This window comes from Rattus rattus, chromosome 5 (genome assembly GCF_011064425.1).
Source record: "Rattus rattus isolate New Zealand chromosome 5, Rrattus_CSIRO_v1, whole genome shotgun sequence".
In the NCBI taxonomy this organism is placed as follows: Eukaryota; Metazoa; Chordata; class Mammalia; order Rodentia; family Muridae; genus Rattus; species Rattus rattus.
The window spans coordinates 134686804-134708085 of NC_046158.1; the positions used below are offsets into that span (position 1 = coordinate 134686804).

At 43.6% G+C, this 21282-nt stretch overlaps 1 protein-coding gene and 1 pseudogene across 3 annotated transcripts in view; both read right to left on the reverse strand.

The window, feature by feature from the left end:
* Positions 1 to 18294, reverse strand: part of Pigu (phosphatidylinositol glycan anchor biosynthesis class U) — a 71228-nt gene extending 52934 nt beyond the window's left edge. The window contains exons 1-2 of one of the 3 annotated variants that reach the window (XM_032904515.1): positions 18088 to 18294; positions 7123 to 7187 (exon numbers count right to left, since the gene is read on the reverse strand). In XM_032904515.1, coding sequence (XP_032760406.1) covers positions 7123 to 7187; positions 18088 to 18217 — 195 coding nt within the window. In that variant the 5' untranslated portion in view covers positions 18218 to 18294. Of the gene's footprint in view, positions 1 to 7122; positions 7188 to 14128; positions 14251 to 17946; positions 18050 to 18087 lie in introns of those variants that run through there. The other 2 variants (XM_032904516.1, XM_032904518.1) reach the window with 2 other exon arrangements.
* On the reverse strand, positions 10168 to 17889 carry LOC116899981 (annotated as a pseudogene).
* Positions 18295 to 21282: the final 2988 nt, after the last annotated feature.

Genomic DNA, 21282 nt, shown 5'->3' on the forward strand with positions numbered 1-21282 from the left:
TGGTGTTTAAGACAAGATCTCATGCAGGCCAAACTGGCCTTGAACATACTATGTGACCAATGACGCTCTGAGCTCTCTCCCAATGCTCTTGCTTTGGCCTGCCAAGGACAGGGGTTACATGTGTACCCCCAAGACTGGCTTCACAAGGTTCTGTTCTTTTTTGTTTTATTTGAGAGACTTAAATTGTGGATTCAATTTCTCTCATGTAGTAAACATTATTCTGACCTGCTTTATTAATCTTGGTAAGTAGTATTTTCTAGACATTTATGTACCTTTTCATCTAAATTTCCATCTCATTAAGTTTTGTGGTTTTTTTTTTTTTTTTTGGGGGGTTGGGTATTTAGCTCAGTGGCAGGGCACTTGCCTAGCAAGCTCAAGGCCCTGGGTTCTGTCCCCAGTTCCAAAAAAAAAAAAAAAATCAAAAAAACAAAACTGATAAGATAGGGTCTTACATAGCCCAGGTTAGCCTCGAACTCACTATGTGCTGAAGATGAGCCTGAACTTCTGACATTCCTCCAAAGTGCTAGGATTCCAAGTGGGTGCCACCACTCCCAGTTTTATTCAACGCTATGCACTGAACCCAAGGATTCATGCATGCTAGACAAGCACTCTACCACCTGAGCTACATTCCCACCAGTGCTTTGCAGAGTCTGAAGCTGTGACTTTGATGCAGTTCTGTGTAGAATAACTATCCCCTGGGTAGAGCAACTTTTATATCATTATAAGATAATCCTCTTCATGTCTAGTAAAGTGGTTTTTTTGTTTGTTTGTTATGTTTTTAGCTTTAAAAATCATCTGAGGGCTGGAGAGATGGCTCAGTGGTTAAGAGCTCTGTCTGCTCTTTCTGAGGTCCTTTGTACAATTCCCAGCAACCACATAGTGGCTCACAACCATCTGTAATGGGATCTGATGCCCTCTTCTGGTGCGTCTGAAGACAGAGTATTCATATACATAAAATAAATTTAAAAAAATCATCTGAGTAATAAACTACAATAACTCGTCAAGCTATTACTTGCATGACACACTCCTTCCTTTCCTTCCTTCCTTCCTTTTGCTTTTTGAGTTTAAGAAACAGGCTCTCATATAGTACAAACTACCCTCAAACTTACACTAGGTAGCCGAAGACCATGTCCGGCTCCTGATCCTCCTACCTCCTCTTCTATGCTGGGCTGTAGATGTGTGCCCTCAGCCTGGGTTTGTGAGTGCCAGGGACTAAACCTAGGGCTGTGGGCTTCGTACCCACAGGAATGTATTCTACTGACTGAGCTACGGCCCAAGACCAAGCTTTTTCAATCTCTTTATTTTTCTGTGTCCTTTTATTTGAGATGCGCTTTCTTTTATGGTGATTTTGGTGATGGGCAGATAAGTGACTGTTTTGGTTTTTCGTGGTGCTAAGGAGGAAATGTGATACGAACGCGCTCCACCACTAAGACGCATCCTAGATTCCCCTAGCTCTGAGGTGCATTTCTTTAAAAAGAACGTAACAATTATTTTCCTGTGGGTTGCTTTTGGCTTGGCTCTGAACCTTCGTGACAGAGTCTAATACAGCAAAGGCCGGCCTCAGCTCCATTACTGAATTTCTGACCACGATGCCACCATCTTCCCAATGTTATGGTTACAGGCTCTGGTCCTACTTTTCTGCTTTGCCACGCTGACAGCCAAGGATAACCTCTGACCTCTGGTGTTCTCACCGCCACCTCCTGAGTTATATACAGGCAGTACCACACCAGGTTTATGAGATTTTTGGGACTGAGGCCAGAGTTTGAAGTATCCTAGGCAAGTACTCTACCAACTACATCACCAGCCCTAGTCACACTATTTTTTTATTTAACGTTATTATTTTTATGTGTGTGTAGTGTGTGCGCGCGCACGTGTGTACTGTACATGTCTTTGTCTGTATGTCTATACTTGCATGCTGGTGCCAGAGAAGGCCAGATGAGGGTGCCGTGTCCCCTGTAGCTGAGTTTACAGGCAGTTGTGAGCTGCTTCACGGGAGCGCTAACATTCCAATTAGGTAAGAACACCAACCACTAAGCCATCCTTCCACCCTTGAGCCTCACTGTGTGAACTCTGCTCAGTTTGGATGATCTTGGTGTTTCCGAGGCCTTTACACAAACAGTCTGGCATTTCTTCTTCCTTCTTCTTGTCCTTGCCAACTCAGCTGGCCCACTATAAGCTAGCTCACTAGACCATCAGAACCAGAAAGGAAATGCACAGTTGGGTTTTAGTGTGGTGACTCAGAAGCATCTATTCCTGCCACCTCCTGACTGCACGCAAAAATGTGCTTCATAACACTACAGAGCGGGCTAAGGATGTAGAAAGGTAGAAAAAAGCTACAGATATATCTGAGTCAGGAATAGTGACTCACATCTATAACACCGATAGCATTTGAGAAGCTGAGACCAGCCCAGGCTACAGGGGGAGGCTGAGCACAGCCTGAACTATGAACAAGGCCCTATCTCATGGGAAGGAGAGGGCACAACACTGTGGTGATCACTGATAGACATTTCAGTAAATGAGAACAAGGTGAAAGAAGGGAGCTTTAGAGTTGGATCTGGATTTAAACCCATAGCTTTTGTAACAAGTTGGACCTGTGTGGCCTTTACCCAAGTTGTTTTCCTCTGATACAAACTGGGGAAATGATCTATTTCAGAAGATGGAGAGATGGCTCAGCAGTTAAGAATACTGGCTGCTCTTCCAGAGGACAGAGATTCAGCTTCCAGGACTCATATAGCTGCTAAAAATTATCTGTAATTCAGCAGGTACTTAAAGGAAATTTTATGGTCACTCAAATTGATATAGAACATAAAGACAGATTGCATTCAATATGTGCTTTTTTATTCTGGTTTGGTGTGTAATTAAACTGACACACACGTGCTAGCTAACTGTGGAAGCCAGCCATTCTGCTGATAGGCTTTTTGAGAACATCAAACTGGAATAAAGAAGCACATATTGAATGTGATCTGATTTTATATTGTATATCAATTTGAGTGACCAGAGATTTTTCCCCTAAGTCCTACTTTGTGACATTCTACATATATCACAAACTAAGGTTTTCTCTTTCATTAACTTCAAAGATACTGATTTCCCTTCTGATTTCTTCTTTGATTCATGAGTTATTTAGTGTCCAAAGATTTGGGGGATTTTCCACATATCTTCCTAATGTTAATTCTTTAATTCTTCTGCAGTCAGCAAAAGTGAATCTCTAAGTGACAAATACACTGAACCTTCTTTTATGGACAGAACATAGTCTCTGGGGCAAATGTTCTACATACACTTAAGATGCACTGAGATGTTATTAAATGGCGTTCTAGATCAACCTGCTGACATCATTATTCAGAATTTCTATATTCTTGAGGCCAGAGACATGGCTCAGTGGTTTTGAGCACTAGCTCCTGCAGGGAACCTAGGTTCAACTCAAAGCACCTATACGGTGGTTCCTAACAATCCACAAATCCAAGGGGTCCAATGCCATCTTCTGACCTCTGAGGACACCAGGCACACACATGATGCACATACATACATGCGGGCAAAACACTCATGCACAGAAATTAAGAACAGACACATCTGGTAGAGCACTTGCCTAGCAAGCATAAGGCCCTGAGTTCGGTCCCCAGCTCCGAAAAAAAGAAAAAAAAAAAAAAAAAAAAAGAACAGACACATCTTTAAAAACCAACCACCTTTCCAATATTCTTGCTAGTTTTCCACCTGCTGTCTCAGCTGTAACAGGAGTACTGAAATCTCCGACTCTAATTAGGGACTTATTTATTTATATGAGTCTTTTTTCTTTTGAGTGTGGGGGTGGGGAGGTGCACACCATAGCACACATTGGGAGATCACAGGAAAACGTTTGGGAATCAGCTGTCCTCTCCCACCTTAGTGAGGCAGGGGTCCCTTTTTGTTTATACTGCTATGTCACGTACTCCACGTCAGCTGACCCATCAGGTTCCAGGTGAGTCTCCTGTCTCTGTGCCTTATCTAGTTGTGGAAGTGCTGGGATTAAAGATACGTGAATCCCATCTGGCTTTTTATGTGGTTTCCAGAGCTCGGAGTCAAATCCTAAGGCTTGCAGTGCTAGCATCTGTACTGACTGAACTGTCTCCCCTGCCTGGTCTATCAGTCTTCACCTATTATGGTTTAAAGCTGTAATTGGTACATAGAGAGCTGCAACTACTCTTCCTGAAAAACCCATCCTGCCACTCTGATATGAACTCTGTCATTTCTGATAATATTCTTTTCTCTGAGTCTGTTGTTTATTTAAGAACTATAGGCAATAAGCATGTGGACTGCAGAGATGACTTCCAAAGGGTTCAGGTTCAATTTCCATCACCTACACTATAGCTAACGACTGTCTCTAAGTCCTGTTCCAGAGGATCCAATGCCCTCTTCTGGCCTCTGTGGAAGCTGTACATAGGTGGTACCTAAGACATACATGCAGACAAGACACCCATAAACCTAAAATAAGTACATCTCAAAAAGTCAAGTGCATATAAACCCAGCAGCGGGGAGGCAGCAGTGAGACGACCAGGAATTCAAAAGCACCTCCACCTATAGAGGCCGACCTGAGCTTTGTGAGATTCTGTCTCAAAAGAAAAGGGTGTAAAGGGGACAGGGAGAAAGGGAAAACAGACAGGCAGAGTAACTGACAGGCAAGTATTATAAAGCAGTGTCTGTCTGTGTCTTACTTTGTATCCCTGAAACCTAGGAAGAACTGGCCTTTGGTAAGTACAAGCGTCTCTAAAGGCAGAAGAGAGGAAGTGGGGACAGGTGTGAGAATGCAGACACTGAGGCAGGCGCCAGGAGTCAGTGATGAACAGGTGTACCAGTTTTGAGGAGAAAAAAATAAGTATAAAGGTAATTTTGGCTTCTTTTTTAGACAAGGTTTCAATATGTAGCCCTGGCTGACCTCAGCTCCCTACGTAGAACAGAGATCTACTTGCTTCTGCCTCCCGAGTGCTTGGAGGAAAGGCGTGTGCCACCACACCTGGCATGTTAGAGGTAACTTCAAGAATGGGATATGAGCCAGCAATGGTGGGTGACGTACACCTCTAATCTCAGCACTCAGGAGGCAGAGCAAGGTGGGCCTCTGGAGTTCTAGGTCAGCCTGGTCAACTGAATGAGTTCCAGGACACTTAAGGCTACATAGAAAAACCCTGCCTTCAAAATAAGAGTGGGCTATGCGCCATGGAAGGGACAAGCTTCCTTGGGTGATAAAGTAGGAGCATTTAACTGAGTCTAAAGTGAGGCTGGATGGTTTTCTGGAGGAGGCAGAATCTAATAGGCCAAGCACACACAGGAAAGGGGAAAGAATGGCTCTCTAGAAGACAGCAGACGAGCACGGAGGATCAGACAAGAGGACTTCAGTACAGTAGCACTGAAAGCTTGTCATGCCTTAAACACGCCTGAAGCCCACAGCACACTGGTCCTTGCGGCTAGCAGGCTACTATGTGGATGTCAAGCATATATACCCAGTAACTGACTACCTGCTTAAGAGAAGGAAGGGAGGGGTTGGGGATTTAGCTCAGTGGTAGAGCGCTTGCCTAGGGAAGCCAAGGGCCCTGGGTTGGTCCCCAGCTCCGAAAAAAAAAAAAAAAAAAAAAAAAAGAACCAAAAAAAAAAAAAAAAGAGAGAAGGAAGGAAGGAAGGAAGAAAGGAAAGAAAAAAGGATCAGGAAGAAACTCGGTGAGAGCTTTCAATGCTCCTCTAAGTATCTGGATTTTAAGCTGGAGATTAGTGGCAAGAACAGGTGCCAAGCCTAACAGTGACAAATTCAGATTCATGTTTTAGAAAAATGTGCCCAACTGCGGAGTAAGGAGTAAATGAGCAAGACTGAACCAGGAAAAACTGAACAAGAAAGGTGTGTCTGGCAGAAATCCAAGAGACAGGGATGATAACTCAACAAAGAGCAGTTTTATAGTTTTGCCGTTTTGAGATAAGAGTTTCATATAGCCCAGGCCTGGGAAGGCCCCAAATTCATGCCAGTCCCCCTGCCGTGGCCCCTGGAAAGCTGAGATTACAGTGGGAGCCTCCGTGCCTAGCTTGTTTTTATAGTTAGTTTTATGAGGCGGGCAGTGGTGGTTCACACCTTTAATCCTAGAAATTGGGAGGCAGAAGCAGGCAGATCTCTTGAGTTTGAGGTCAGCTTAGTTTACAGAAGGGAATTCTAGGACAGCCAGGGCTACACAGAAAAATCCTGTTTCAAAATACAAAAACGAAAAACAAAAAACCAAAAAAACAAAACAACAACAACAAAAAAAGGAACCAATTTTATGGCTTGAACAACCTTTAGTGGGCTCTTTAAGAAACCAAAGTTACAGCTTTCATGGGCAAGAATTTCAAAAAACCAGTCACATGTCACTTAGCATACAGCGATTCACGAATGAGAGCTACTTAAAATTTGCAATTAAAAGAAATAATTTCTATAGACGTCTCCATTTGGTCTCCAGAACCTACAGAAAGCTGGTTGCATCTGGGATCTCAGCACTTCTGACAGGACCCCTACTCAGAAGCTTCACCGTCAGCCAGACTGGCATGTGGAGACCATACCTCAAAAACTTGAGACCACGACTCCTACAAGCTATACACACACAAGCATGCACGCACACACACATAGTCTCCTTGTCTCTGTCTCTGTCTCTCTCTGAAGTTTTTAAAATCCTAACCTGGATCATTTTCCCTGTAATTCTTTTACAAAAGGCTATTCCTCTCCAAAAGATCTTTTTAAATATCTCTATCAAACAGAGTTCAGGCTTTGGTATCTGTGATGGTTTGTATATGCTTGGCCCAGGAAGTAGCACTATTAGAAGGCGTGGCCTTGTTGGAGGAAGTGTGTCACTGTGGAGACCCTCCTCTTAGCTGCCTGAGGATGCTCAGTCTGTTCCTGGCTTCCTTCAGATGAAGATGTGGAACAGCTCCTCCTGCACCATGCCTGCCTGGATGCTGCCATGCTCCCACCTTGATGAGAATGAACTGAACCTCTGAACCTATAAGCCAGCCCCAATTAAATGTTGTCCTTTATAAAACTTGCACTGATCATGGTGTCAGTTCACAGCAATAAAATCCTACGACAGTATCCATGACTATGAACGACTCTCAGTGCCAGGAAAGAAAGCACATACTTACTTCATGAAATACTGCTCCAGAATACGGAGATACTCCCAGATCCAACAGTGCAAGGCCTTCAACCACTGAAAGGGAAGAAAGACAAGTTCACTCCGATTTAGAGACATCAGCAAATGGTCATAAAGTGTTAGATATTCCTAGGACCAAGAAATGCCTGAATTTTTCTAATCCCCTTACCTCAGTTCAAGCAAGTGGCTAAGGTCCTTGATTTGAAAAAATTTTCAAGACTGTACACATATATGAAATTCTCAAAGAATATCACTCACTGTACACATATATAAAATTCTCAAAGAATATCACATACATACATACACACACACACACACACACACACACACGCACACACTTACTTTTCAATAATGAACAATTCTCCCATACAAAGCAGTCCTTTCCACCCTGGGCAATCCTCATTATGAGAAAGTTTTATACAGAACTGTAAACCTCTGAGTTTGGAGGAATAACTTGGAAATTAAGAGTGCATACTACTCTTGCTCCTCAGTTCAATTTCCAGCACCCATGCTGGGCAGCTCACAACTGCCCAAAGGCCCTCTCTGGCCTCTGCATTTGACATGCACACATTTGCTTGCAGATATACATACATACATACATACATACATACATACATACATACATACATATAAAACATTAAGTTAAATAAATTCTCTTTAAAAAAAAAAACATACACTTCTCCCTTCTTGTAACCTCCATCGACTCTAAAGCATATTGTTTACGTATATTCTGCCCTATTCCAAAGCACAATTAATAAAATCAGCAGTTGGCTTTAAAAAGCATGTTGTCGGGGTTGGGGATTTGGCTCAGTGGTAGAGTGCTTGCCTAGGAAGCGCAAGGCCCTGGGTTCGGTCCCCAGCTCCGAAAAAAAGAATTAAAAAAAAAAAAAAAAAAAGCATGTTGTCCAGGCTAGTGAAGTAGGCAGTCACTCTCTCGTGCCACCTGCCTCAGCACCCCATCCCTACCAAAGTGTTGGCATGAGAGCAAGCCATCAGCCCCGCTGACACTTCTGTTTGCTTGTTGAGCTCTTTAGCTAATCTGCGAGAAAGAGCTCAGTCTGGCCTCAAACTTCCTATTGAGCCAAGAATCACCTTAAACTTTTTAACTCTCCTGCCTCCACCTAGGTTTGCAGTACTAGGATTGCAGGCACGTACCACCATGACCAGCTTAAAATATTTGTTTTGTTGTTGGTGGGTTTTTTTGGGGGAGGGGAGTGTGAGGGGTTTTTGGTTTGGTTCGGTGCTATGGACTGAACTTGGAAACTTGTACATGCTAGGCAAATATTCCACTGCTGAGCTATATCACCCAAACAAAATGATAGTTTTGGGTTTTATACAAAGTTTCACTATGTAGCTTTAGCTGGCTCACAACTCTCTACATAGACCAGGCTAGCCTTGAACTCAACAGAGATCTACTTGTCTCTGCCTCCCCAATGCTGGGATAAAAGACCCACCTACCTGCCTACCATACCTGGCCCCAGATGATAAATCTTAAGGTAGATTATCTTAGAAAATAACTGATCAAGGCCCTGATAAAATATTCAGTACAGCTCTCAGAGTAATAATTGTTTTCTTTATTTCCTATGTATGAGTGTTTTGCTTGTGTGTACATCTGTGCACCACATATGTGCCTGGTCCTGAGGAGGCCAGAAGAAGGCATCAGATCTAGAACTGAGTTACAGATGGTCGTGAGCCATTGAGTGGGTGCCAGGAATAGAACTGGGCTCCTCTGGAAGAGCAGCCGGTGCTTTTAACTGATTAGCCATCTCTCCAGGCCCTCTTAATAAAAACTTGAAAATAATCTCAATGTTGATTAATGGAGATGTATTTAAATACACAATATGTATCTACTGATATACTAAGCATTAAAACTATGTTGCAAATAAATAGGTGGAAGAAAAAGAAATGTTCTCTGTGACAGTTTGTCTATGCTCAGCCCTGGGAGTGGCACCATTAGGAGGTGTGGCCTTGTTGAAGTAGGTGTGTCACTGTGGGCGTGGGCTTTAATACCCTCATCCTAGCTGCCTGGAGCCCGGCCTTCTGCTAGGTGCCTTTGGAGCAAGAGGTGGAACTGCCCAGCCCACATCTGACTGGACGCTACCAAGCTCCAGCCTTGATTATGGACTGACCCTCTGAACCTTGAAGCCAGCCCCAATTAAATGTCTTTATGAGAGTTGCCTTGGTCATGGTATCTGTCACAGCAGTAAAACCCTAACTAAGACACTGTCCTCTACGGACTGCTCAGCGGCAAGTGTAGGAAGGCCACATGTGGTGCAGCAGCAGGGCAACGAGCAAAGCGAGTGAGGGATCTGAGCTCAACATGGGACAAAAAGGGTAAAGCATGAAGAATGGGGCAGGAAGCCATCACTTGGCTGACCCACAGAATGGTTTACAAAGGAAACCATCATTAGTGGTTGCTCAAGTCAGTGGGCAAAAGTATGAAAAACAAAGTATTTGCAAGGGAAAAGTAATAATTTCATCTAGACCTTATAGTACCTGCTTAATCAGGTGATCCATAAAAGATCATCAATATGCTAGCTGTATTAATTATCAAGTGGCTCATGATTCACTGATGTGGTGACAAGAACATTTCTGTAGTTCTCATGCAGTACAATGAGGAAAACAAGCAAAACCATACCCTCCGCCTAACCATCGGAAACATCAGACAACCCAGACTGAAGGAAATCTTGAAAGATTAAAGGACATGTCCCAGATCGGTAGTCACTAAGGAGACATAATAGCAAATGCAAAACGAGGTCATGGACTGAACTTAAGGCCAGAAACTGGACAACAACAAGGAAGCAGTACAATTCCTTTACTTGTTTTGTTTTCTGTTTTTCAAGGTTTCTTTGTGTAGCCTTGGCTGTCCTGGAACTCATTCTAGACCAGGCTTGCCTCAACCTTAGAGATCCACACACTTCTGCCCCCTGAATGCTGGGACTAACGGCATGCACCACCACTGCCACCACTGCGCTGCGACCAGCTCCCCCCCCCCAACATATACTAAAAAGGCTTTATTTGGGGGGGGGGCAGGAATTTAATCAAACAAGCCAAATCCCATATTGTCACCCGACACCTCGGATTCCTCCTTCTCCTCTGTTGCAGTGGGGCAGAAGCAGCAGCAGGAGCTGCAGAGCCGGGGGCAGCAGGAGCTGCAGAGCCGGGGCAGCAGAAACAGCCACAGCCCCACCAGCAGGCACACTGGCCAGCTTGCCAACACCCTGAGCGATGGCATCCTCGATGTCTTTCCACTCGGCTCACTGGCGACCTTGTTGAGCTGGTCACCGCCCACCTTGATGCCCATGCTGTCTAGTATTTTCTTGATGTCTTTGGCACTAGGAGAGGAGTTGCCCCTGAGGGCTGCCAGCAGATAAGAGGCAGCTAACGTAGGGCATGTCAGCTGCGGTGGACAGACCTCATGAGAGTGACCTTGGTGACGTCAGGCAGTGAAAACTGGCTCAACTTTTATAAGATATACCCACTAACAACACTGACTGATGGAACCCACTACATTACAGTAACACTGGGTAAAGTATAAACAGAAACTTTACATATTTTTGCAACTGTGTGTGTGTGTGTGTATGTGTGTGTGTGTGTGTGTGTAAATACCTATGGAAGCCAGAAGAGGTTGTCAGATCTCTCCAAGCTGGAGTTACTGGTGTTTGTGAACAACCTGATATAGGTGCTGGGATCCAAATCCCAGTACTCAGACAGACCAATAAAGACCCTGAACTGATGAGCCATCTCTCTAGCACCTTTGTACCTCTTTTGAGGGTTGGCAAAATGGCTCTAGTGATTAGGTGATTGCTGCCAAAATTAATGACCTGGGTTCAATCATTATCAGATCCTAAAGTAGAGAGATCCCATGGAACAGGAATTACAGACAGTTGTGAGCTGTCATGTGGATGCCGGGAATTGAACTTGGGTCTACTGGAAGACCAGCCAGTGCTCTCAACCTACAAGCCATCTATCCTGCCCGTGCAAGACAATTTTAACCAGGGCTAGCTAGACACCTCATCAGGTAAAGGCTCTTGTTGCTAAGCCAGATGACCTGGATTTAATTCTAGGAATCCACATGGTGGAAGAAGAGGGCCAACTCCCACCCAGTTATCTTTACAGGTGCATGTATGTGCACATGCACATCCACACACAGACCAGTGAATTAATATATAAATGTTTACAGAGACAATTGTAACCAGTCCTTTGTTCTAGTACAGAAAGAAAACTCCTTTAAGGAGCACTGTAGGGGTTGCTCTGTAAGACAGCTATTAAACTCTCACTAGCAGCTTTACTGGAGACCCAAGGAGAGGCCACTTCACAAGACTTCCTCAGCCTAAGCCAAAGGCATCTCACCACAGCAAGGAAAACCAATCCTTTGGTGATTTTTGCTTTGCTTGATACTGTACATCAGGAAACTTGTGTGAGTATTGTGGTGGTCTGAATGAGCTTGGCCCCACAGGAGCTGGCACTATTAGGGGGTGTGACCTTGTTAGAGAAAGTGTGTCACTGTGGGGGTGGGCTTTGAGGTCTCTATGCTCAAGCTCTGCCTGGTGTGGAAAGAGACCTTCCGCCTGGCTGCCTGCAGAAGACAGTCTCCTGTCTGCCTTCAGATGAAGGTGTAGAACTCTTGGCTTCTCCAGCACCATGTTTGCCTGCACACTGCCATGCTTCCTGCCATGATGATAATGGACTAAACCTCTGAAACTGTAGGCCATCTCCAATTAAAGGATGTCCTTTAGAAGAGTTGGTAGCATGTATGAAAACTTCCTCAGGGTCTACAGTGTGTATTTCCCATCTCAGCTAGAAGACTGTCAGAATTCTCTTCAGACTCTATTAATGATTCATTCGATGTTTAAAAGAATAATCAGGCTGAGCATGGTAGCTCGCACCTGTAATCCTAGCACATGGGAGGCAGAGGCAAGATTATTAAAGGTTCTAGGCTGCCTGGTCTGTTTATGGAATTCCAGGCCAGCTTGGGCTATAGTGAGACCTGAATCCAAAACTAAACTAAACTAAGCTAAACTAAGCTAAACTAAGCTAAACTAAACTAAACTAAACTAAACTAAACTAAACTAAACTAAAACCAAAAAATGATCAGTGCACTTGTGAAGCAGAGGCAGGTGGATCTCTATGAGTCTAAGGTCATCCTGGTCTACACAATGAGTTCCAGGACACCCAGAGTTATATAGTGAGACCCCGTCTCAAAAACAAGCAAACAAACAAAAACAACAACAACAACAACAACAAAAATCAGAGGCATAGCCAGACGACCTGTAACCCTAACACTCAGGAGGCAGAGACATTGGGATCTCTGAGTTCAAGGTTAGCAGGAGGAAGAACTACTCTTATGAACACTCAATTTCCACTTTTTCTTTTTAAAGTGTTCTTTTATTATATTTATTTACTCTGTATGTCTTTCTCCCTGCCCACCGACCTCGACCTCTCCCCTTGCCCCCCATGTCTGTGCATATGTATGTATGTGTGTGTGTGTGTGTGTGTGTGTCTGTCTGTCTGTCTGTCTGTGCATCTAAGTCTGTCAGTTCTTTCCTTCATCTTTACCCACTGAGACATTCTGAGGCCCACACTGATTCTTTCAAAGGAGCTTTCCTTTCCATTACTACCACCTTGCCAAGGAAGAGCCTGAAACGTCATAGCACGTGAGCCACAGCCATGGATGGCCACATCCAGCCATAGAGCATCAGCAAGTACAGAAAGACGCAGGATCAACCTTGACAAACGTCAACCAGGTGAACTGGCAGAGCTAGTGTGAGGCACTGCCACTTAGAGAAGAACCAGGGTTTCTCGTCCAACTGCCCACCCCATTAAGTTTCAATTGACATCAAGTCCATGAGCAGCCGGGAGTGCTGCCATCGTGACACACTGCGCGGCTGGGCTTCGCAAAGTTCTAAGGTCAGAAGGGAAGCTTGCTGTCCAGGGGGCTGATGCTAGAGGAGCAAAGAATTAAGGCTTTTCCTTGACGAGTTTGTGCCCTGGGGCTTAAAGCCACACAGGAGCTTCATTAGGTACTAACAATTTTTAAAAGTAGAAGATGATAAAACAAGAATATAAAATGAAGCAAGGATTTGTAAAGAAGGGCATTATGAAACCCAAAAATATCAAATTTTAATATTTTATATTTATAATGGACGATTGTCCTTGTTTGAAACAACAACCAAAGAATTAATTAAGCTGCCAGATTCTAACAATAGATAACAATGCACCAATACTAAAAGGCTAGAACATTTTTAGTTTCTTTTTTTTTTTATTCTTTTGGAGGTGGTGGTGGTGAGACAGTGTCTCAGGTAGCCTCAGCTGGGTAAAACCAGTTTAACAAAAGACTGAGAGAAAAAAGCAAAAACTCAGAATTAGAGATATAGTTCAGTGGTAGAGCCTTTGATTAAGATGGGCAATTACCTAGGTTTGACCTCCAGCAAAACACACACACACACACACACACACACACACACACACACACGTACATCCTGGCTGTGAGTAACATATTCTTGTAATCCTAGAGGCAGGAAAGTCAGGAGTTCAAGGTTATTTTGGCCTGATAACGAGTTGGAGGCCAGCTTAGGCTACAAAGACTTAGTTTTAGTCAAACAACAACAATTAAATATTTTAAAAGACAAAAGTAAATAAAAAACCCAAAGAACTCATAAGTTTTAAGCTTTTCTTTTTCGTGTATTTTTTAAAAAATAAAATTCATAAACTACACCAGAGGAGTGGTACTGAATATACTTCTCTTTCTTTCCTCTCTTTTCTTAGATCTTTGTTTGAGACCAGGAAAATTTTTTTTTTTTTTTTTTTTTGTTCTTTTTTCGAGCTGGGACCAACTCAGGGCCTTATGCCTTGGTAAGCCACCACTGAGCTAAATCCCCAGCTCCCCACCAGGAAAAATCTCTTAAACTTGCAACTCTTTGTATAGGCCTCCACAAGTGGAAATCACAGATATGTACTAACTGTAATATTCCTTCCTTCCCCCAGGAGATTATTACCTAATTAATATTTTGGAATAGGGTGGAGTTTGGTTGGTGGCTGGTTTTTTGCTGTGTTGGCATAGAACTCAGGGCTTCATAATCATAGTGCCTTTAATCTACCACTGACAATATATCCAGATCTAGAAGAAGAGGGAATCTCAGTTGAAAAACTGCCTCCACCAGACTGATTTGTGGGTATTCTGTGGGGGTATTTTCTTAATTGCTAATTGACGGTGGATGCCCTAGACCACTGCAGGCCTGAGCTGGACAGGAAAGGAAAGCCAAGGAGAGGCAGGTTAGTAAGCAGCTTTCTTCCAAGGTCTCATGTGAGTTTCTGCTTCAAGTTCCTACCTCAGCTTTCCCTGATGATGTAACCTGCAAACCAAGAAACTCTTTCCTCCTCATGCTAGTTTTGGTCAGTATTTTATCACACCACCAAAAAGCATCCTTTCTCACACATTGTGTGCACACACAGAACACACACAACGTCTAAATAAGTAAATAAGCTCATACCACAGCCAATCAAAGTCTATGAGGCTACAAGGCCTTTATCCAAAGAGCTGGGGACTCAAAAATCTCAAAATGTCATGTACCTACTTGAGTGTTTTTCAATGTCAAGCATTAAGTTTTTAATGCAACCACCTGCCTGTTGGTTCAGTTTTGAGACAAGGTCTTACTCTGTAACCTATCTTGGTCTGAATTCACTATGTAGCCTATCTTTTCTCTACCACTTAACGCATCTCCTTCCTCAGCCTCTAAATGCTATAATTACAACGCTGAGACACAGCAGGCAGTGGTGGTGCACAGCTTTAATCCTAGCACATGGGAAGCAGAGGCTGCTGGATCTTTTAGTTCCAAGCCAGCATGGTCTACTGAGTGAGTTCCATTACAGCCAAGACTACACAGAGAATCCCTGTCTTGAACGAACACACACATACACACACACAAAGGAAAAAACAACTACAAGACACCATGCCTAGCAAAATTGCCTGCTATCTCAGTTAAAGAATTGTAAATGCAAGTGGATATCATATCCTCTTTAAAAATGAAACTAGTAACTACACTTTTGTATTTTTTTTTTTTCAGAGCTAGACCGAACCCAGGGCCTGTACCCTCCTAGGGCAAGCGCCTACCACTGAGCTAAATCCCAACCCGAATTCACACTTTGTAAACAAGCCCACATGCTTTATGACTACCAGTTCTCTGCAGGCTTGATGATGACCCTAAGTACAGCGATCCAAACACTGCCCTGTCCTCTCTGGATCACCTAGTTAGCTCAGCCACCGTCACACTGTTCTAGTTCTCAGACTCAGGGCTTTGGAACTGGTATTTTGGCTTATTGTGGTTTGACAGGGACTTTCTCAGGCAGTGTCCTGTCTGGCAGATGAGAAGTCACAGAGAAAGTAAACGGCAAAGCCAGCAAAGGCTCAGATCCTTCCTACTACTCTAGAAATCACACACAGCGTTGCCTCATCTTTAAGTTCCTCTCCCAATCTACTCTGTAAATAGCAGTTTATCCTTTCCATATTCCCTCCATGCTGTTCAACAGTAACTAAGTACACACCAAGGAATTTAGGAATAAATGACACGGTCCTTCAAGAAACTCGTAATACTAAAGACCAGAGAGATAAACAAATTTTTATATAAGGTGAGAAATAACTAGGTTTTGTTGTGTTGTTTGTTTTTTTTAAGATATATTTATTTTTATTTTGTGGGCATCTGTGTTTTACCTGCATGTACATCTGTGTGAGGATATCAGATCCCCTGGAGCTGGCATTACAGACAGCTGTGAGCTGCCATGTGGTTGCTGGGAATTGAACCTGGATCCTCTGGAAAAGCAATCAGTGCTCTTAACTGCTAAGCCATCTCTCCAGCTCCCTTGGTTTTTGTTTTTAAGAGAGTCTCACTCTGCTGGCCTTGAATTCTATAGGGAGCTTAGGGGGTTTTAAACTCATGGTCTTACTGCCTCAGCCTCCCAGATGCTGAGATGACAGAACCCATGACACCATGCCCAGTTCTGAGAAAGTCTTACTACAGGTATGTCTGAGGTTCTAAGAGTATAGAGGAAGAAGGAGCTGGTGGTGCCTTGAGTGTTCTGGTATCCAGGAAAGAGTAGGTAAGTAAGTAGCTTTAGTTCATTTCAATGACAAATTCTATACAAAGACACCAAGTCCAAGTTCTATCACCTCACACGAGAATCACCACTACTACTCACCAACACTCAACTTGGACAATTCTTCTTATAGCCCCATTTTCATTGCCTGTAAAATGGGGGGCACACTACCCCCTACCACAAAGAATCATCATGAGGGTTAGGTGAGGGGAAACACATTTTAAAAGCTTACTATACTCCTGGTCATACACTAAGAAACTTAAGAAACTTTACTTGAGTGAAGCCATAGCGTAAGACAGCCAACTCCCACAAGTGCTCTCCGGCCTCCACACAAGCACATGTGTCTGCACATGCATGCGCTCACAAAAATAAATGTTAAAAGATTAGTTGATGACAGCAAGTGATATCAAAACATAGGCATTAAAGTTTGAGGATAAAGTTAGATGTGGGGGCTCACAACTACAATCCCAACACTTGAAAGGCTGATCACCATGGATCTGATTACATGCTGGGCTAAAGAAGAGATCCTGTTTCAAAATCAAATAATAAGCAAAGTGTAAGGCTACATAAAGCAGACTTCTAGGCTGTTGATGTTTTTGAGCTAGGTGTTGGCTGTCCATGTGTATATACACGATTCATAAAAATTCACCAAGCCCTCTGTCTACGCTTACATGTGCCTCGTATGTAGAATGTACTTTAAGTTCTTGTTTTATTTAAAGACTTAAACTTGACCTGGACAGGTGGTTCAGTGGGTAAGAGCACTCATAGTGCAAACAGGAAGATCTGAATCCAAATGCCCAGCACCCCGTCAAAAAGCAAAAGCCAGAGATGCCTGTGACTCTAGATTGGGAGGACTGTAGGGGTAGAGACCGGCAGAAACCCTGGGGCTCTCAGCCAAACAGCCCAATTAAAATAGATTCAAGTTCAAGCAGATCCTGTCTCAGGAAATAAAAGGTAGAGTAATACAGAAAGGCACCAGGCATCCTCCTTTGGCTTCTGAACACACACAAGCACAAACACACACACACACACACACACACACACACACACACACACACACACACACACGTAATAATGACTAAAAAAAATTAAACAAACTGTAGCTCCAACCTAACCCACATCTTTTTCTGCTCTGGATAGTTCACAACCTCAGGTATTTCTTGAGCCTTTGCAACCTGAAACTCCTTTTTTTTCCCCAATCTTTTCCTAACTCTAGTCCTCATTCGTTCATTCTAGAAAAGGGAAGGCAGTTTACTCAGAGTCAGACACCAAGGAAAATGACTACAGAAACCTGTTCATCACCTCTACTGGCCTGTGACTCCTTTAGCCCAATCTCTGTGTCTTGTTGAGGTGAAAGTACGCAATAGGGTTTCATGAAGAAAATATACATGCATACATATACATACATATATTTAACAGGCAAACTAAGAAAAACTTCACGACGAGTCCTAGATTGAGCTGAGATGACTTAAGTACACAGCTACCTTTCTCACAAAGGCACTGGTTCGCTCCTCTATCTGCTACTCGGTGGAACACTCCCTGTAATATTATGCCAAAAGCTAATACTTCACAAAGCCCAATGCACACAGCACCCTCCGAAATCCATCCTTCCCCGGATCCCGCCGTCCGACTCTGGATACTGGGACACGCCCCCTCGGATACCCATCCCTAGGGTAATGGGGCTCACACACTCCACATCTCCTCCACACCCCATCCACAACACCAAAGCTCCGCCTTCAGCTCGTGAAGAACCCCAGACGTGGGTCAGTCTCTACAGAATCGCGCGCTTGTGTCCACCTCCTCCACCTCCAATTCACTGAGGCAGGCAGAGCGCGGACCGCCCTACTGTAGTCAGTGGCCTCACCTCTCTTCCAAGAGCTCAATGGGGACACCACCTCCACCCTCTCGGAAATGAACTCGGCCAAACTGGAGCGAAACAAGGCCGCCCTCACGGTCACGGCCACCACAAGCACCAGGGCCAAGGGAGCCGCCATGATAACTGAGGCGGGCGCGCAGGCAATGCGGAAGAGCCTCAAGACTTGCGTGCCACACTGTAGTACCTCCGACGAGCGAGCGCCGTAGCTGCTGCTGGAGCCCGTAGACCTTGAGACTACTACTCCCAGAAAGCTCTGCGGCGGGACGACGGAAAGCGAGATATATCAAACTTCTAGCAAAGACTTGGGCTACGCCTCTGATCAAGCAAAAGAAGTGAAGAAATATTGTACTTAATTCTGCCGAGATCGTGAGCAAACTTTAAAGAAATAATTTCACTCGTGCGAATATTTTTTATGTTAAAATGTTTACCTTTATATTTTTAAAGAGTGCGGTGTGGGTATTTATTGAACGCCAACCATCCTCAAGGCACTATATTGTGTGCTGAGGAAACACTTCGGAGTGGTTAATTATTAGCTTTGCGACCTTCAGCAAGTTATTTAACCGAGGAAAGTCAGAGCAGGAATTCAAGGCAGAAGCTTGAAGCTAAAACCACGGAAGAACCCTGCTTTTACAGACTTTCTCTTCTGCTAATGCTCAACATGTTCTTGCACAACACCAGCACACGTGCCCAGGGACGATGCCTTCTACAGTGAACTGGGCCCTCTCACGTCAATCAATTTCAAATCAAGACCATTTCTCACAGATCAATCTGATGGAGGCAACTCTTCAACTGAGGTTTCCTCTTCCCAAATGACCCTAGGTTGTGTGAAGATGACGATAATAACCAGGACAAGTACTATGGCAAACACTGCGTAAGGATGCGCTTCTGCTTTTCTCAATAAATGTTGATAGCTTGATATCCCTCCAGGTGGGAGTGTGTACGGCTTAGAAATAAGCAAGCACAAGTCAGGGGTTTGGAGAGCCCATTGATAAAAATTAACAACATACCACACTTCGGTCATTTATGTAGGAAAAGTGCTAAGTGAGTATTTAAAAACCAGCTATGGAGATGATGGCTCAGCCGTTAAGAACACTGGCTGTTCTTCCAGAGGACCTGAGTTCAATTCCCAGCAACCACATGGTGGCTCACAACCATCTGTAATGAGATCTGATACACTCTTCTGGTGTGTCTGAAGACATCAGCAGTGTACAAAAATACATAAAATAAATAAATCTTTTTAAAAAATCAGCTATGGGGTTGGGGATTTAGCTCAGTGGTAGAGCGCTTGCCTAGCAAGCGCAAGACCCTGGGTTCAGTCCCCAGCTCCGGAAAAAAAAAAAGAAAAAGAAAAAAATCAGCTATAATAATTAACTATACAAGGAATTTGTATACCCATGAAGAAAATGGAACATTTTAACCATGGTTAACAAAAAGTATTGGATACTTCAAAACAGGCAATAGAGGCTTTTGACTTCCTAGCACAAGTAATGTCTGAAGTCCTATGTCAGTTAGCTGTGTTGGGTTATCATACCGTACCCCTTAAACAGGTAAGCTGTTTCAGTTAAAGGGGAAACACTGTATTTTTAAAAAAGAAAAGCAAATGCGTGATTGCGAATACCCATGGGGGAAGGGAGGGACACTGGTGACGTGACAAGCTGTCATCTTAGATGAGAACCACAGGATGGGTTCTCATGGCTTCCAAGCAGAGGTGACAGAGGGAGCCAGGAAACAACAAATATAAGTGATCAGAAAAGACGGCTGGAGAGAGGGCTCAGCACTCAAAGGCTGGGCTCACAACCAAAAGGATAAGAGGATCAGCAGAGAAACACGTAAGAGGTGAGCAGGGGCAAGCAGCTGTAGTTAACAATTTGGGGATTATTCAAAGTACAAACTATGTCGCTGTAAAGTTTCATTTGTATTTTGAGTTATTTTGGTTTTCAGATACTGGGGCTTTATATACCCTGGCCAAGCCTTGAATTCACTGTGTATCTGAAGTTGTCCTTGAAAGCCTGATCCTCCCATCTCTGCCTTCTCAATACCGAGGTTGCAGGCTTGTGCCACCACACCTGGCCTTTTCTGTTCATATTTTTATGTTTTGAGATGGAGTCTTGCCATGTACCCCTGGCTGACCTAGCAATCTTTATGTGACTTACACTGCCTTCAAATCGGTGGCAATCTTTAAAGATTTACTTTTTTATTTTATGTACATGAGTGCTCTGTCTTCGTGAACACTGAAAGAGGGCATCAGATTCCATTACAGATGGTTGTGAGCCACCATGTGGTTGCTGGGACTTGAACTCAGGACCTCTGGAAAAGCAGTCAGTGCTTTAAACCACTGAGCCATCTCTCCAGCCCTAGTGCTCCATTTTCATACACACCAGAAGAGGGCATCAGATTCTATTACAGATGTCTGTAGCCACCATGTGGTTGCTGGTACTTGAACTCAGGACCTCAGGAAGAGCAGCCATAGCTCCAGCAGTCTTTTTTTTTTTTTTTTTTTAAAGATATTTTTATTTTTGGTGGCAGAGGGAGGATATGGAGGACTGAGAAAGTCCTTTAAGTTCTGGGACCAGAAGCATACCCCACTACACCTAGCTTCCATTAGAGAGTTTTAAACAGAGTAGTATCAGATTTGTGGAGATTTTGAGAGATGGAGGTATTTCATTTGATGCTAGGGACGAAACTCAAGGCCCTGGTGCACACACTAAACACATGCACGGCATTACCTAACTCATTATTCAGGTGCACATTTCTAAGGGATCGCTATGTTCCCAAGCTCATTTGGGTGTTAGAGAACAAGTCATAAACAATGACAGCAAGGGGATCAAGATGTTCAGAGAATGTAAAACTGGGCTCCAAGGGCCATATCTAAGAAGCATCGGGTAACGAGATCATAGAAGAATAGAGAAGGACACACACCTTTGGATCCAAGCATCGTGACATACTCATAACATGAGCTTCTTTGGTCTGTACTTTTTCTTCCTAAAAATATAATGTCGGAACATGCATATTGCCTTTATGAAAAGTGGAAGCTTAAGTAGCATCCACTCTATATAAAGTCTGCAAAGACTGGACACAGGGAAATGCTTACCACATATCCAGTGCCTGACGCACATCAGACACCTCTTGTGTTAGTTACACCCTCTTTGTAAAAAAAAAAAATTTCTTAATGTCATTATTTTA